Genomic DNA, 15954 nt, shown 5'->3' on the forward strand with positions numbered 1-15954 from the left:
CACTGCGTGCCTTTTTGTTGCACGAGACAGGATGGCATTGAAAAAAAATATGGAAGAACATGCTGAACTGTTTTCACTTTAGTCCAGTTTTAGCTTTCCTGCAGAACAAGTGTGTTGGCATGGAGGTATATGAGTATTGACTATATACAGATTATCACCCAGCACTCAAACTGGAGACGGAGCTTTTAGCCTTACTAGTTGTTTTACTGTGTACACTGTTGGTTTTTAAACTATTAAAGTAAAGGGATTGTGAAAGCTGAGTGTGATTTACAAATTATTTAAATGTGTAGTTGTGTGCAGTTTGTAGATCAAAGCATTGATGGTTGGGGGGAGTAAGGTGCATAAACTTAATTGTAAACTGTTTGCAGCTGTGCCATTGTGCGAGTGCTGCTAGCCCAAATTCGCAGCCATGGCGCTACTGGATCGGGCTTGCGAGCAGTCCTTATTGCAAGTATGCAGGATGTTGGAGTGAAGGACAACATGAGGGCGCCTGCTCACTTGTTGCCCTGTATTTAAAATGTTCGACAGCTTGATTTCAAGAGTTTAATCAATGACTTTTTAATCAATTGACATAAAGAAATGCTTCTGACTTAGTAAGATGTTTTTTGTGTTATACACTGCAGGTATATAAACAAACAAAAAAAATTATAACTATAAGACTAAATATGAATTTATTGTAATTCATGGTTTAGTTATTGTGCGACCAAACATTGTATTTTGGAGGGACACATGAATTGTGTGCTCTATGTGCAGTAATATGTCCATGGTGCAAATTGAGCTGATGTTAGATGCTGCTGCTTTAGTCTCTTATGATTGGTTAGTTAATTAAATCCCCTCCCCCTTGGAAACTTGTGGAAATGAGTGGACGCAATGTCAGTACTGGTCCACAACTTTAAGATTATGACTTTCAGGAGTTTAGGGCTGGATTATTTAGGGGTGTAGATGGCTGAGATGAGACTTTGCAGGAATGCACCATCATCTGGAGGTGCACTGAACTTGAACTACACGTGGCTGGCCTTAACAGTTCCCAGTGGCCCCAGAAGGTGTCTGCCGTTGTACTGACCAGTGTGTTAATTATCCACCGCTCGCTCTAAGCTGGGCCTTGTTTGAACCTCAGTGTCTCCACGGTAACTGTAACCAACAGTTACGCAAGCTTGACAACGGCAGCCCTCGATGACCCACATTCCAGCAGTAAATCACAACGCGTGCACATTCCCGACTCCACCCTTGCCTATCGAAACTGTTCTCAGTGTTTCCACTCGACGGGGAAGGGGAGGCGGCGAGTTAGAACGAGGCGGGGAACGCTTTCACTTCTGTCGGCCTCCTTTTTTTTTTTTTTTTTTTTTTTTTTTTTTTTTTTTCCTATTTTCCTGTTTTTTCTATATGGAACAAAGTCCACAAACTGTGCAGAATTAGTGTAGTTGAATCTTTTGTTGGAAGTCTTTCTGCACACACTCCTCAGCCTCAGATTAAATGGTTGAATTTGTTTGTTTGCATCCCCTATTAGAAGCTGGCATGCGAGTTGTTTTGTTGGCATGCTGACAGAAAAGATATCTGCGGTCTAGGAGATCCACAGTGAAGACACAACATCTTTCCTGCCATAATAAAATGTAACAATTTCTTATGAAGTAAACCTCTCTCTCAGTGCTTACTCTGTACACTGAGAATATATATAACTGTCACTTCCTGACCAATGGGTTCTCTGAAAATGACATCACTATTCATGAAACGTTACTTGGACCATGGTGCTCGAGTAGTATCTGCATTTTGTTCCACAGGTTCTTCCACTTGTCCTGGCATTCACCTTAAAGTGGCAACATTTAATGCTGCACTTAAGAAGGCGTGCATCCCCCCCCATGATGCCAGAAACCAATCAGCGTCTGTGAGAAACTATATATGGCTTTATGTGTTCATGGCTGCCTTCATCTTACTTGAATATCTTTCCACAAGTTTGTCTCTCGCTTTCAATTTGTTTTTGTCCCCTAGAGTGAGATACAATCACCTACTTTTTCAGAGTAATAGCAGCTACTAGCTATGCAATGTTGGCAAGCTCCTGAATACCTTAGATCTTTCTCTGGTGGCGGTTATGATGAAATATGAGGCAGATTTACTGCTGAGCCATAACATATGCATGTGTGTGCACAGGCTGCGAGCTACAGTTGCTGCGTCAGCACAGCGTTGCGTACATACATCAGGTTTTACACATTCTTGTTCTGTAGTACACTCTGTAGCAGATGAAGGAAATGTCTAAATGTAGGCAGTGGATTTGTACACATGTAGAGAAAATAGCCCTGGGTAGCTGTGTAACACAGGCTGTGTGTGTTCTGCAGAGGTTTCCTTAGACCTGCACAGTGTGCTGAGATAAAGTAGATAAGTAAGTTGGAACACATTAAATCAGTGTGCAGATCAGGAAGGTTATTGGAAATAACATTTGATACCAATTATATACAAATGACTTTAAGTACATATTTAAGATTTAATTCAAAGTAAACTGGAACTAATCGGTGTTGAACTGCTTGAAAGGGACCTATTACGCTCACTTATGACCTCAAATATACTTCACACGTATACGTAAAGTTTATCCGAAATGACACGCCTCATGGTTGTGATGTCTTCAGTATTTAATGTGATATTTGGACGGCAAACATTCATCTTGTCTATTTAATAACCGATGTCACTGAAGTAAGTTGTTGTGCTCAAAACTTGATGCATGTGGGCTGACAGTCCATATCGGTGAATAACTGATCAGCCTTCTTTTCCTGTCGTCGCACAACCTGCTGACACACTCGGCTCTCTGGATCTCAGCCAGCCTTGCATTTTTGCTCTCCCGCCACAGTCGAGGCTGCTGAACAGCCACCTTAAGAGCGCCATCCTGCATTAATAATACGTCTGAGCTACTGTTTATGCCCTATTTTCTTTCAGTCTTCAATGTTAATATCCAAGCATTTGTTTATGCTCTGCATGTAAACGCAATTGTGTTGAATGTAAATGTTTGGTGTATTTTTGTAATTTGCGGCTTGTATAAACAGAATTAGTGACTCTCTTCCTGTGTTTTTTCTAAAAGGACCTGGAGTTCCATGGCGTGATGAGGTTCTACTTCCAGGACCGGGTCGCCGGTAACTTTGCTACCAAGTGCATCAGAGTCTCCAGCACAGCGACAACGCAGGATGTCATTGAAACGTTAGCAGAGAAGTTCAGACCAGACATGAGGATGCTGTCCTCACCAAAATACTCCTTGTACGAGGTCCATGTCAGTGGCGGTGAGTCCCACAGATTTCTGATGCAAGGAAAAGCGCGACAGACTTTACAGAATCCAATTAATTGTAAAAATGGAGAGTAGGAAATGGATGGCTCTCAGGTAAACTGGTCTTTCTGTGTCTGTGTTAGAAGAGCGTCAGCTGGACCTGGACGAGAAGCCTCTTGTTGTGCAGCTGAACTGGAACAAAGACGACAGAGAAGGACGCTTTGTCCTGAAGAATGAGAACGACATCCTGCCCAAGGTCAGCTGCTCTGACTGTTCGGTCCAAGTGTTCACTGTTAATCATTAGGCTTACTAGCGAGATGAATTATTCTTCCATTCATCCATAGCCTGTCAAGGAAAAACGAATCATTTTAAATCACTTTGTTCAGCTCTTCAAGATCACAAAGATACAAATGCGCATTGGAAAGGCACCAGCTGCCACTAGAATATAATCAGACTGTATATAAAAGATGGATGCTGCTTGGTTAATGAAGGGCTTTCAAGGAAGCCATCCAGGTATTTTGAGACCAGATGTGACGAGTGAGTGTCTGATTTGGCTTTAAAAACTGAAACGTGTGCTCACTGGCTAAGGACTTGTACTCAGCTTCATTTTCCAATAGGGAAGCTACTTCTATATGTGATACTGCCTTTAAATGGAACATAGTGTTTCCTACACATAGACTTTACTTCAGTGAGCTGCTCGGGTATATTTAGCAACCCTCCTTAATCTTTTTCAAGTTTTAAATTTTTTGAATTTTCTTGGTATTTTTCATTTGCTCTCATGTTTTGTACCAGCTGGCTTCCTGCCAGGTTCCACTTATGGTCCTTAATATCTTTCAGCTGTTCCTTCAGGTTGTCTCTTCAAACTGTGATCTTTTCTATAGTTTTTATATCTTTATCCCACTAACCCTAACCAATTTTAATGATAATAAATGATGTATTTTTAATTTGTAATGTAATAAAAAATTAGAAAACGATGAAGCGTAAAAATCTGTGAAGTGTACAACTCAATTTTCGGCGACTCAATGTGCATAAAATTTCGCTCTACCAGCAACCTCAACCAGCCTCCCAAACGTTTTTGTGATTTAAAAGTGGAATGTATTATTGTTTACACGTACACTAATCAGTACTATTTGTGATAAGAGGTGGTGAGTATTTCACTGTAGGGAGTTACAGGACCACTCTGATCAGAACCTGGAGCAGGTGGAGGTGTAGTTTATGTCTTCCTGCTCACTGACGATGCAGAGCAAGACAGCAACTACCTGTCTTAATTTAACAGCCTGTGGGGAGCACTGCAGCGTGCCTATTTGACCTTGTAAGAGGTGCTCAGGTTTTAGTGGGTTTTAAAAGTCCCTTTGGGCCCTGAGTCAAATTTGGACATTTTGGCGTACTCGAATGTCACAAAGATGCCGAAGATTTTCTTCTTTTCCTTGCTCACTTTGCTCATGTGCCACTTATTCACCCACAAAGGAGTGCATCTATAGCAGTTTTATCACTCAGCCTCACTCTCTTGTTTTTCTAGAAGAGTCAGAGTAACGGGCCTGAGAAGGAGAAGGACGGCGTGATACAGAACTTCAAGAGGACTCTGTCCAAGAAGGAGAAGAAAAAGGAAAAGAAGAGGGAGAAGGAATTCGCCCGAATCCCTGATGGAGACGATCAGACACTGAGTCGCGAGGACGGGTAACGCACTCATTCATCTTACATCCTGACAGTCCTCAGAGATTCTTTTTCTTAATGCGAGGAAAAGCACAGAAAATGACAGAATAGTGATTTAAACTTTTGACCTTTCAGTTCCTTCATCTGACTCCTTTTTTTTTTCTTCCCTGCGTTTCTTTTTCTGTCCCATTTATTCTTTGGTTTAGAGAAAATCTGGCAGCAGAGGTTTATAAAGACATGCCGGAGACCAGCTTTACCAGGACGATCTCCAACCCAGAGGTGGTGATGAAGAGAAGACGCCAGCAGAAACTGGAGAAACGCATGCAGGAGTTCATGAGCAGCGATGGGAGGCCAGACTCAGGTACTTCTTAGAATTTGCAAATATCTTGTTTACGAGTTTATTCAGACCCTTTTCTCCTAATCCCAACATGAGCTCGGATTACCAACTGTGCCTAGTCTCCTAGGTGTATTAGTTCAGGGGTGGGTAGAGGAAAAAAACAATAGGTATATAACAAACACATTCCTTCCCAATTAGATAGCCTGCACCTCATTTATGTTAAAATTAAAAAGCATATAGTGCCATTAGATCCAAAATGTAGACTAATTGAACACTGCTAAAGTGTTTTGTTTCACTTTTTTAATGATGAGACAAGAGACGGAGCTCAGAGGGCAGTACGGTATGTTTAATGATCCCATGTGTATTTAAGTTTTTGCTCACTGGAAATAAACTGAAGTCAGAACACATTGGCTCACGTGGGCAGTTTGCAGGTGGTATTACTTTAAAATAATGAGACCGTCAACATCAAAGGCTAATCTGATATATTGTTACAGTCATGTGGAAAAGAGAGCACAGGACTCTAGAGTCCACAGTCACAGCTTCCATAGGACTTAAGAGGGCAAGTAGCAGCCAAGTGCTGCTAATCAAATCGACAAATTCACTGATGATCAACAAGTATGAGCACCTCTGGTTTGGACTGTTCAGGTGTGTATTGCCACCAAATTCAATCCAGTGTCAGAGTAACTGCAAAACCCCCAGAATCTTAAATGTTAAAATTCATGATGGTATTTGTTGGAGTAAACAGTAAATTGACCTAAATATGAAAATCAGCTGTGAATACTGACTTTTTATGTCACAAACCGAAATGGCACAGCCAGAGAGGGACCCGGATTGGCTCTAAAACAAGTCTGAATGTCCTTGTATGGCTTAAAGGAAACCTGACGTGAACTCTGGAGATAATCTGTAGCGTGACCTGAACGTCGCAGTTCACTGTCGCTCCTTATCTGGTGTGGAAGGGCATGAGAAAGCAAGTTAAATTCTGTGAAAGCAGGTGTGCACATCTATTGGAGTGGTGTTTATATAACATGCGGATTAGCGGCCCACTTTTTGTTGTTAGTAAATTGTTTTCACTGCTCATCGCTAATTACTCACACCCACATCAGCTGCTTCCCAGAAGTGCCATATGCCGTTGGAGCGTCTCACGCTGACATGTTTACGCACACAGACATACGTCGCGGACGTGCCGAATGAATGAAACAAACATGCTGACTGGTTCAGCGTGTGACTCAGGCATTACCTAATCACTCTGCCAGACAGACAGATGGACGAGTGAACCGGCTTTAAAAACGGCTCAAACCACCGTCCGCATGCACATACAGCCGGTGAGGCAGGACGGCCGGTGGTTAGACGGTGACGTTCTCCCGGCAGAAAGCACTATTTAAAAAAACAAACAAAACACCCTTATTTTATGTAATGAAAATCCTGTTTGCTCTGCTGAAGCCTTCTTTTGTGGCATTTACAAAGGTGATCATTTTCAGTTGACACGTCCCCGTTACATGGCTACATGTTCCACCAGATGAAAGTTGTTATAAGCATTACGTTATTGCTTTTCCCCAAACTCATCTAAAAGTGTACGCGAGAAAGTTTAACGTCCAGGTCAAGCAAGAAATGATAGACCGAGAACCGATGGTGACAGAAGTTTGTAAAGTGGGAGTCTGCTAGCACCATTACATTGGCTATATTAAATGCAGTCAAAAATGAAACTAAAGGTGAAAAACACCCAAGTTCACTGAAGTAAAACTAGAACTAGGTGTGAAACAGTATTTAGTGCTTTTGCATTCAGAACTAACACACTCCGTCTCTGCAGGAGGCACTTTGAGGATATACGCTGACAGTCTGAAGCCCAATATCCCGTATAAAACCATCCTCCTCTCCACGAGAGACACAGCTGACTTTGCTGTGGTGGAGGCTCTGGAGAAGTATGGACTAGAGAAGGAGAACCCCAAAGAGTACTGCATTGCTCGGGTAAGTTTTCTTAAAAATCTGTAAACCCATCTTGTCACCTTCTCACGCTCCCAGTAAACACATTCATCAACACCATAAAATCTGCTTTGTTCTCGCTAAAATTAAAATCGAGTTAAATTAGGTTTAGTTCCTCCAGCTGCAGCAAATTCCATCAAACCCACGTTAACAGTAACAGAGTTTGAGCTTTTGTCACAGTTTAATATGTGATTTTATTTTTGAGGACACTGCGTGATGTTCACAGCTCATATTTGATCTTCATGGTTAGAGGTGTAATGTTTCCAAAGTAAGGTTTCCGTTTTGCCAGACTAGCATACTTTAACAACTCCACATGGGACTCATCGTGAGATGGGACATTTGTATCGCCATTTCTGTTGTCGTCTGAGAATTGTTACACCGTTAATCCTGCTTCTCTGCACTATACAACCTTGACGCTCCGAGTTCAGTAATAAACACCTTTATCATCCTCCTGAGAGGCTGTGGAAAGTCAAGTTCACTGTCATTGCCACAAGGGTCACCACTGCTGTCAGTAAACATTGTAACAGCTTCCAATACGAGGAGCATGCTATATATCCCACCTTTAAGGCACATTTTAAACACATTTTCTCTTTTTTTGGTTCCTGTTTAAATGAAGATGACTAAAAGTTGGAAAAGAAAAATCCATGCCCACTTCACAGGAATGGCAGATTGAAAAGGAAAGCTTAAGGAATGCAGCTCAGTTACTTTCAGACTGAGTGCCACAGTAGCAGCAGATGCTCTATTATATCAGCGTGTGTGTGTGTGTGTGTGTGTTAGACTGTGACGGTGAACTTGGCTCACAGCCTGTCTCCTATCTGTCCTCTCAGCTTTTGCCAGTCGTATAAAACAACTGCCAATACACTGGAAGATCCTCCACACACACACACACACACACACACACACACACACACACACACACACACACACACACACACACGGTTACTTTTAAAGGTACCTTTTCACTTTACAGTGTTGTTACTATCATGAAGTGATCTGTTACATTACAGGGCTATCTACTTAGAAAAGTAACTCATCAGCGTGCTTTGCTTTACCAAAACTGCACAGCCCTCATATGGTTACATTGTACAGAGGCTGTGTGATCTCATACAGAGTTGACATTGGTAGCACATCGTAACCAGTAACAAGCTCACTAGTTTCCCTTTTCAGCTGAGCTAACTTGTTAGCTGTTGTGTGTTTGGAGCTTTTCCTTTGACTAGTGTTACTGCTGCGAGGTCTGGCCTGTTGAAAAGGTGTGTCCAGCACAGTTCAGCTAAACTCCCTGCACAGATCTCCAGTACTTCCTCAGTGACAGCTTGTTGTGTAAAAATTGCCTTAAATAATTAACACATTTTTGACAGGACAGTGTGCAAAATGGAGTGATGTGTTTAGAGGCTGAGGCAGACTGACTCATCCTTGGGTCTGCATCGTTAAGTGTTGTTCGAGCACAGGCCAGTGTGGGAGTTTGGGACAGTCACTGACTGTGCCTAGTGCGAGTTCACCCTAAAGTGCAGGGTTCAGGAGGTCAGCAACAATGAGAAATGCCAGAAACTGGTAAACACTATCCACCCACTCGTCCTTTTTTTTTCCTTATCTGCATCATGGGAGCATTAATCTAAACACAGCTATCAAAAACTAACAACCACCACTGCCTCCAGCTCTTCTGGAGAGTTGAAAACTAGCTGTTGCGTCGTGTCTGTGTAGGTTCTCAGTCGTACAGGTCATGATAGTCTAAGGCGCTGAAAAAGAAGGCGACTGGATTAAGTTTTTTTTGTTTTGTTTTTAATCTTTCATCCTGTGAAACAATCAAGAAACCTCTTGGATTAGAGGTGAAACATCTTCAAAAAACTTGAAGTCCAGTCACCTTCTTTTCAAGCTCTGTTTTGCATCCTGTGACTTCTCTGGAGACGTTGTCTTGTCAGATGTAGTTAAATGACCTCATCTTTGAGGCTTAAAGGAGCCTGAACCACATTACATCAGTCATTCTGTGTGTAAGGCGGGACTGAGATTACACAATATTGTTGTTTGTTGTAATGGTTAATGTGTCAGGTTAGAAGATTATAGAGTTGGAGACATGATGAGCTCCTCGTTGCTCCCCTATTGGCTTTTTAAATTTAAGTGATATCATCAGGATGGAAATGCTGGCTAGGGATTTCCAGTAAAAAAAACACAGTGGTGACGTTTATGATCCTGGTGATCTTATTCATTGATTTTCACATTTCCTCCATCAGCTCATATTAGTCAAGGTCACTGAAGTTGAGGAAAACTCTTTTTTTCCCCCTTTAACCTTTGTGCAATTATCAACCTACAAGGCTTTTGTAGGTTTAAATTGGACTTTTTGGAGGCGAGGACATGTGTAACCTGTAACCACCACCACAGTTAGTCTGTCTTTTCTGTCTTTTTCACAAAGTTATTTAGTAAATTCATTTGGGTTTTGTTGGTCTGGAATTTTATGCTCGACGAGTAGAAGGATGAACTGTTGGAACACATTTGTTCCATGTTGCAATCAGCTGATATTGTGTAGTAGGGCTGGGCGATATGACCCAAAATTCATATCTCGATATTTTTTAGCTGGATGGCGATATAAGATGTATATCTCGATATTTTTTTTTTTAAAGCCATAAGTTAAGAACAAAAAGAGTTCTTAGTCACACTGTGTCCCAGATGTCACACGGGCACTTTTATTTACATACAGCGTAGATGTACATGAATAAATTACTTAAAAATAAATTATCAGCATTTATTAAATAATCATGGTCCATAAATAAAAGAAAACAATGTTGTTTTTGTGCATAACAAAAAGCTCACAATTGTGCAGTCAAATTGTAAACTAATAGACGCTGAGCACAATAACAAAGAGACAGATTTCACTGCTCACCACGTCTCTGAACAGGTGCCATTTATGGTCCTTATACACACACAGTACGGTAATATTACGTTGAAGCACGGTACGTATCACTCCGCGAAGCTCCTCGGTAGCCGTAATCCTCCGACAATCCATCAAGCGGTGCAGCTCCGTAGCTTAGCAAAGTCATATTAAAACATTTTTTGACAGATTGCTGAGCGCTGTGTACCACATAAAATCGGTTCGCGGTCAATAAGCACAACCAGAATTCATACATAAGGCGCACTGTCGAGTTTTGAGAAAATGAAAGGATTTTAGGCCGTGCAGCTCCTCCGGGCTGCATGTCGTTAGCGCGGTTAGCTCGTTAGCGTGGTTAGCTCGCTAACACGTTGACGCTGTCCAGCCCCACGCACAGGACGATCCGCGGTAACTCGCTAACGGAGATTTTCCGCTTTCATCTTGTCATTGCCTGCAGGTGAAGCTATGGGGGAGGCGAGGCCGAGTAACGTTTCGTAGAGACAAAAGTGGACGAAAGAGAGGCAAACCTGCGGCTCCACAAGTATAATTATAACGTAACATAGACTATATCGATATAAACGATATTGTCACATCTTATATCGCGTATGAAAATATATCGATATTTTTAAAAAACTGGATATATCGCCCAGCCCTATTGTGTAGTCTGAATCCAGACAGCATTCAGTGGAAACAAAGTTTTACAGCCTGTATTTATGATCTTTTTCTTCTGGTACAACCCATAGCCACAGGTTATGGTAAGAGCATAGCCCTGCCAGTTAATTAAACCCTATGCCCCTTAGCTCACCAGAACTTAGCAGTACTGCAGATGCTGTAGAAGCCCACTTGTCGCTCTCCCACTTTCCATTGTTCCCCCACTTGTGAACATCATCCTAAGGTACTTGAGATGCTCCACTTGAGACAGTAGCGCTTCCTCAAAACAACCCATCTCTTACTGAATACCAGGGCCTCAGACTTGAGGGTCTAATTCATCCGCTAATGCATCTGCTCTCCACTGAGCTGCAAACTGAACCAGTACAAGCTGCAGGTCAGTACGCATTTTTAGACGGTGTGATGTGGAAAAACAGGATTAGTGGCTGACGTCTTTTCTTTATATTGTGTCTTGGAAAACTAGTTAATGGGGATTATGGACCATGTGGACATGGGAAAACAACCAATTTCTAAACTGCAACATCTGGAGATGTTATAACATGTTGTTTAATAAGTTCAATAATAAGCACAGCTGCATGAAATGTGAATAAACTTTGAATTGATTTGGTGTTTGTCTCCTTTTATTTGCAGCAAGATGATAAGTCGGGCAAGGAGGTGATTCTGGATGATAATGAGTGTCCACTGCAGATCTTCAGGGACTGGCCTGCTGATAGAGGTAAAAGACACACTCAGGCACTTGTCCCCTCGCTTCTTGGTCACTATTGCCCCCTGCTGCTGGTTTACTGAAATTACAGATTTTTTTTTTTTTTAAATGTTATTTTTAAATGTAATTTTTCTTTGACCATTGATCTTCTTACTGTATATTAACCTGTGGAATCTCTACTGCGTACAGGTAGTAAAATTTAGTCTTCCTCATTTTCAGGGGCATTAGTGTTCCAGTTGAAGAAGAGACCTCCGGACTACCAGGGGAGGAAGGGAAGGAAAGTGGATGACAAGGGCCTCAGAGGGAAGGACAGCTCGCTGCCTCCTGAGAAACTGCCTTATCTAGTGGAGTTGAGCCCAGGTAGGACCACAACACTATCATATGTGACCCTTCATCTTTGCTGTCAGTGTCGGTAGGCATTACAAGTGACAGCACCAGCGGAAGCAGCTTTTTTTTTTATTTTTATTTTTTTATTTGTTGTTGTAATGGCAAACGGTGACCAACAGGTTGCAGTGTAGCTGCATTAAAAAACACTCAGGTTTGGTCAAAGGTGAGTCTGTCTTCGTGTTCCCTGCCGAGGTGAATGAAGCACATTATAATGCGGCTACATTATTGCTCCCACATCTTCTCACCACTTTCAGCTGTGTTGTGGTTTCTGTTCCTGCCACTGCAGCATTTTGTCAGTGTGTAAAAACCACTGCGGGCGGTTAACGATCACTGAAAGCTGCAGAGAGCTCTTAAAAATAGCTGGAGATGTTGGCGCGTGCTACAGCTGCTTGACTTTCTTTTATCCCCCCATCAGAAAGAGCTGTAGCTTTTAATATGAATTAAAGTTTCCAAAACACACGAGTGCACTGTGAGAAGTCACAGAATAAAAAAGACTTGGACTTTAGATCTTCTCCTTTATGCTTGTTGCACTGAGGTTATACCTGCCTGAAGGGTTTCTAACATAAGATAATTCTTTATTGGGGAAACATCTGGCAGTTCTTGAGGTTAAAGTGTAAAGTTATCAGACAGAGATAGGTAAGAGTTATATGTAGGTGTTGTTAGAACAAAAATGTGTCTGTCCTCAGTCACAGCAGCTGAGATCACTCTTTTAGACCACTCATGTATAATGAATCTCTTCATCATCATCATTATTATTATTATTATTATTATTATTATTATTATTATTATTATTATTCAAAGGGGGAAAACCTGTCCTAATCTTAACAGCCACATCAAAGTCTTTATCATATTTATTTATGATGAAGATGATTTAAAGAGCAAAAAGGTTAAACTTACTATGAAAAAGCTTCATTTGGTGAATTATAGGAAGTTTCTTACTGATGTAAGAGTATACAGGACAGAGACCACTCGTACTGTAAGAGGTAAGTTACAGTGGTGTAATAACAGCTGGAATGCAGTACATAAAACCCCAGATTATTTGTTTTGAGAGCCTTTCGAAGGGCATTTTGGAGAAACATACCCATGTCCTGTTAAATATGACACAACCCTAACAGCTTGTTTCCTGCTACTGATCCCTCTCTTTCTTTATTGGCCTTTTTGTCATTCTTCCTATCATGCCATTAACCTATCAGACCCGTTGGTGAACCCAATTCTTATTGGCACTTGAACTGGTTTGAACTGTGGTGCTGGAATGATATTGGCTCACCAGTGGGCCCTATCCAGGAATGTACTAACACGTCTACTTCATCTACTGTAAGGTTGACGGGTCACTGACTGTGGAAGATTGCCAGGATGGGAAATTGATTTGGTGGCTTGTCTAAATAACAGCTGCTTGGCAAAGTGTGTGTGTCTGTGTGAGGAGAGAGAGAGAGTGTGTGTGTTAATTAACTGGACTTAATCCACTTCTATTAAAGAAAACACTGAGGTTACCCTGTAGAAGGCTTAAGATAAAAAGAAATTTGTTGTAATTTTTTACTTTTAAATGACTTTCCAGTATTTAAGTGATGTCCGGGCTACTGAGGGAAGTCCTATAACCACAAGCATACCTCTCAGTGCGTTTTCTTCATAGATTGTATTTAAAATATGGACATAAGGGATGTCTCAGCCTCAAGCTGACAATTGTGTTACCATCTAAGCTTTATGAAGCCAGATATGACGAGCAGAGGGCAAAGCTGACTGTGGGGCGTAGGCGAGCCCCTATAAAGCATCACAATAGACGACTATTTGGGTGCTCTCCCCATTTTACAGCCTTTACGGCACCACCTGATTGAATGAACACCACTCTGTCTGCTCTTGGATTTTAAACTAAAACCAAAATTTGACACTTTAAAAAAGCAGACCATTAAGCTCAAGTTTGATCCTAAAAACACGTGAGGTGAGAAATAAACCACAAAGTCACCAAAAATAACACGTTTAAACAGATAAAGATGCTTTCACCTCAAAGTCAGGGCAGGCAACATAATGTCACCAAAATGCATACTTGTTTGGATCAGTGGTTAAACTGTTGGGAAGATCTTTTTTGTTATGACCTGTTTTAAGATACATACTCTGTAAACTAGAATTTACAATTTACTTGCAGTGTGCGTTGTCATCTACACACTGCTTTGTTTAATTCATTTAAAATTTGGACACTAAGACAAATGTAGACAGTGAGAGCCCTTTTAAAATATCGTGTGTGTGTGTGTTTGCCTGCTTTCCATGCAATTAACGGGTTAACAAGGTATTTTTTTTCCCTTCCTTGCTGCATTTTCACCCTCTGCTATTTGTCTGTTTTCTTTCCCACCTTCTTTATGGCATGGTGCGTATGCGTGTGTGTGTGTGTGTGTGTGTGTGTGTGTGTGTGTGTGTGCGTGTGTGGGGCCTGTGCATGTCTCCTCCTACCTCCGTGCCTGCCTGCCTAGGGCGAGGGAATCACTATGCCTACTACGCCTATCGGCACCACGAAGGTAAAACTCTGCCGCACCTGTGTGTCTGTTGGTGGGGTCAACTCATTTGGCCAATAGTGGTCAAACAGCCCTGATACATGTTTTAGATGTGATTTAGGCACTAGTACTGAACAGAGAGGTTAGGAAAAAGTGATTTAAACAATTTATTTACATTTTACATGAGAGTTATTTAATACTTTCTGTATCGGCATTAAAAACAGTCAATAACAGCTTAAATACATTTTAGGATATAAAGTTTTGATAAGAAATAGGATTTAACATTATATCCAGCCAATCGCAGGGAAAACTGAGACCTTTTTGGAAGCATTTTTGCAGATTGACATTCATTTTATTTGAAGGGTACACGAAACTACTAAATCAATTTATTTCACCAGTTGCTAAAAGCTCACAAATGAACTGATAATAATCGAAGTGACGTTTCTAGTGAGTTACCTCATAACTGACTGAAAGACTGAAGAAGTCAAAACATGGGAATTATACTTCTGTGTTAAATCTACCTGTAAAATAGTCGTAACTGAAAATCTTTCTGAAATCCTGCACCATAATGTTCGATGTTACCTGAAGTCCACCTGCATAGAAATGTAACCACATGTCACTGCCAGTGCAGCCTGCACAGGTAAAACGGAATGCTAGAGGCTGCAACCATCACTGGCATCTATATTTCACACCAGAAGTCTAAATCGAGCATAATGCCACACTGTGAAAAATGGTGTCTGTAGACTGCAGTTGCAACCGTGTGACCTCATGATCTTGCAGCACTCAAAGATGACCATCAGCTGTGTCTTCAAAGTAGCTTTGATAAAATGGCAAAAAGATGGAGTTGGTCTGCTGTCACTGTTACTGCAAATTCAATGGTCATTAGGCAGCTATATACTGTTACTTTCAACCAAAACCTCATAGATGTGAAACATGAATTTAGGAATTATTCACAAATAGTGCCATAGTTGCAGCAGGATGTTGAATTTCACTGTTAAAGGATAGAGGAACCTTGATATTATGTAGGATTATAATATTGGGTCGATGTTAAAGAGCCATGATGCAGAGACGTTGTGTTCATTGTTGTGGACCAACTCTGACTGATTGCAACATGTTGGCAGTCTCTGTGTTAATAAATTAGATGCAAACCTGCTAATAATCAGGTTGCCTTTGCAAGGGGTTCTGTGCGGTCGCAATCAGGTATCTGGTTTCTGCAGCGCGTTCATTAAGCTGCCAAAAGGGAAGGAAATTAAACGCGTTTATCAGCCACCGTGTTTTTGTTTGGTTTTTCATCCTTTTAGTTGCAGACAGTTAGCCGTCATATATCTACTCGTGTCACTGAGCCATTAGAATGCCAAATAAATTAGATCCAAATATTCTAAAAAAACAAACTAATATGCAAGGGTGGCTCCTATTCAACTTAATTCAACAATCACGTAGATGAACATAATGTGTTAGCATTTCAAATTCAAAATAATGATGATAATGGCATCAGTCACAAAACAATGAATAACTGTTGCAATATGAAAAGTTATAAATGAATAAAATAGAGAGAGAAAGGGGAAAAAAATGACTGAGGGTCTAAAGAAAGTGAAAGTACGCCCTCGGCTCCTCGTGATTACCGTCCTTAAACCTTTA

The 15954-nt window shown here is 41.1% G+C and overlaps 1 protein-coding gene across 17 annotated transcripts in view; it reads left to right on the forward strand.

The window, feature by feature from the left end:
- Window positions 1-15954, forward strand: part of afdna (afadin, adherens junction formation factor a) — a 123582-nt gene that overhangs the window by 38743 nt on the left and 68885 nt on the right. For 11 of the 17 annotated variants that reach the window (XM_085247164.1, XM_085247167.1, XM_085247165.1 and 8 more), the window contains exons 2-9: window positions 3065-3260; window positions 3388-3500; window positions 4764-4921; window positions 5104-5258; window positions 7042-7199; window positions 11374-11458; window positions 11666-11806; window positions 14296-14340. In XM_085247164.1, coding sequence (XP_085103290.1) covers window positions 3065-3260; window positions 3388-3500; window positions 4764-4921; window positions 5104-5258; window positions 7042-7199; window positions 11374-11458; window positions 11666-11806; window positions 14296-14340 — 1051 coding nt within the window. The remainder of the gene's footprint in view (window positions 1-3064; window positions 3261-3387; window positions 3501-4763; window positions 4922-5103; window positions 5259-7041; window positions 7200-11373; window positions 11459-11665; window positions 11807-14295; window positions 14341-15954) is intronic. The other 6 variants (XM_085247171.1, XM_085247180.1, XM_085247181.1 and 3 more) reach the window with 3 other exon arrangements.

The sequence above is a fragment of the Mchenga conophoros genome, linkage group LG15 (genome assembly GCF_057382185.1).
Source record: "Mchenga conophoros isolate Kocher_MC1m ecotype Shallow Benthic linkage group LG15, M_conophoros_male_GT1.1, whole genome shotgun sequence".
NCBI lineage: Eukaryota > Metazoa > Chordata > Actinopteri > Cichliformes > Cichlidae > Mchenga > Mchenga conophoros.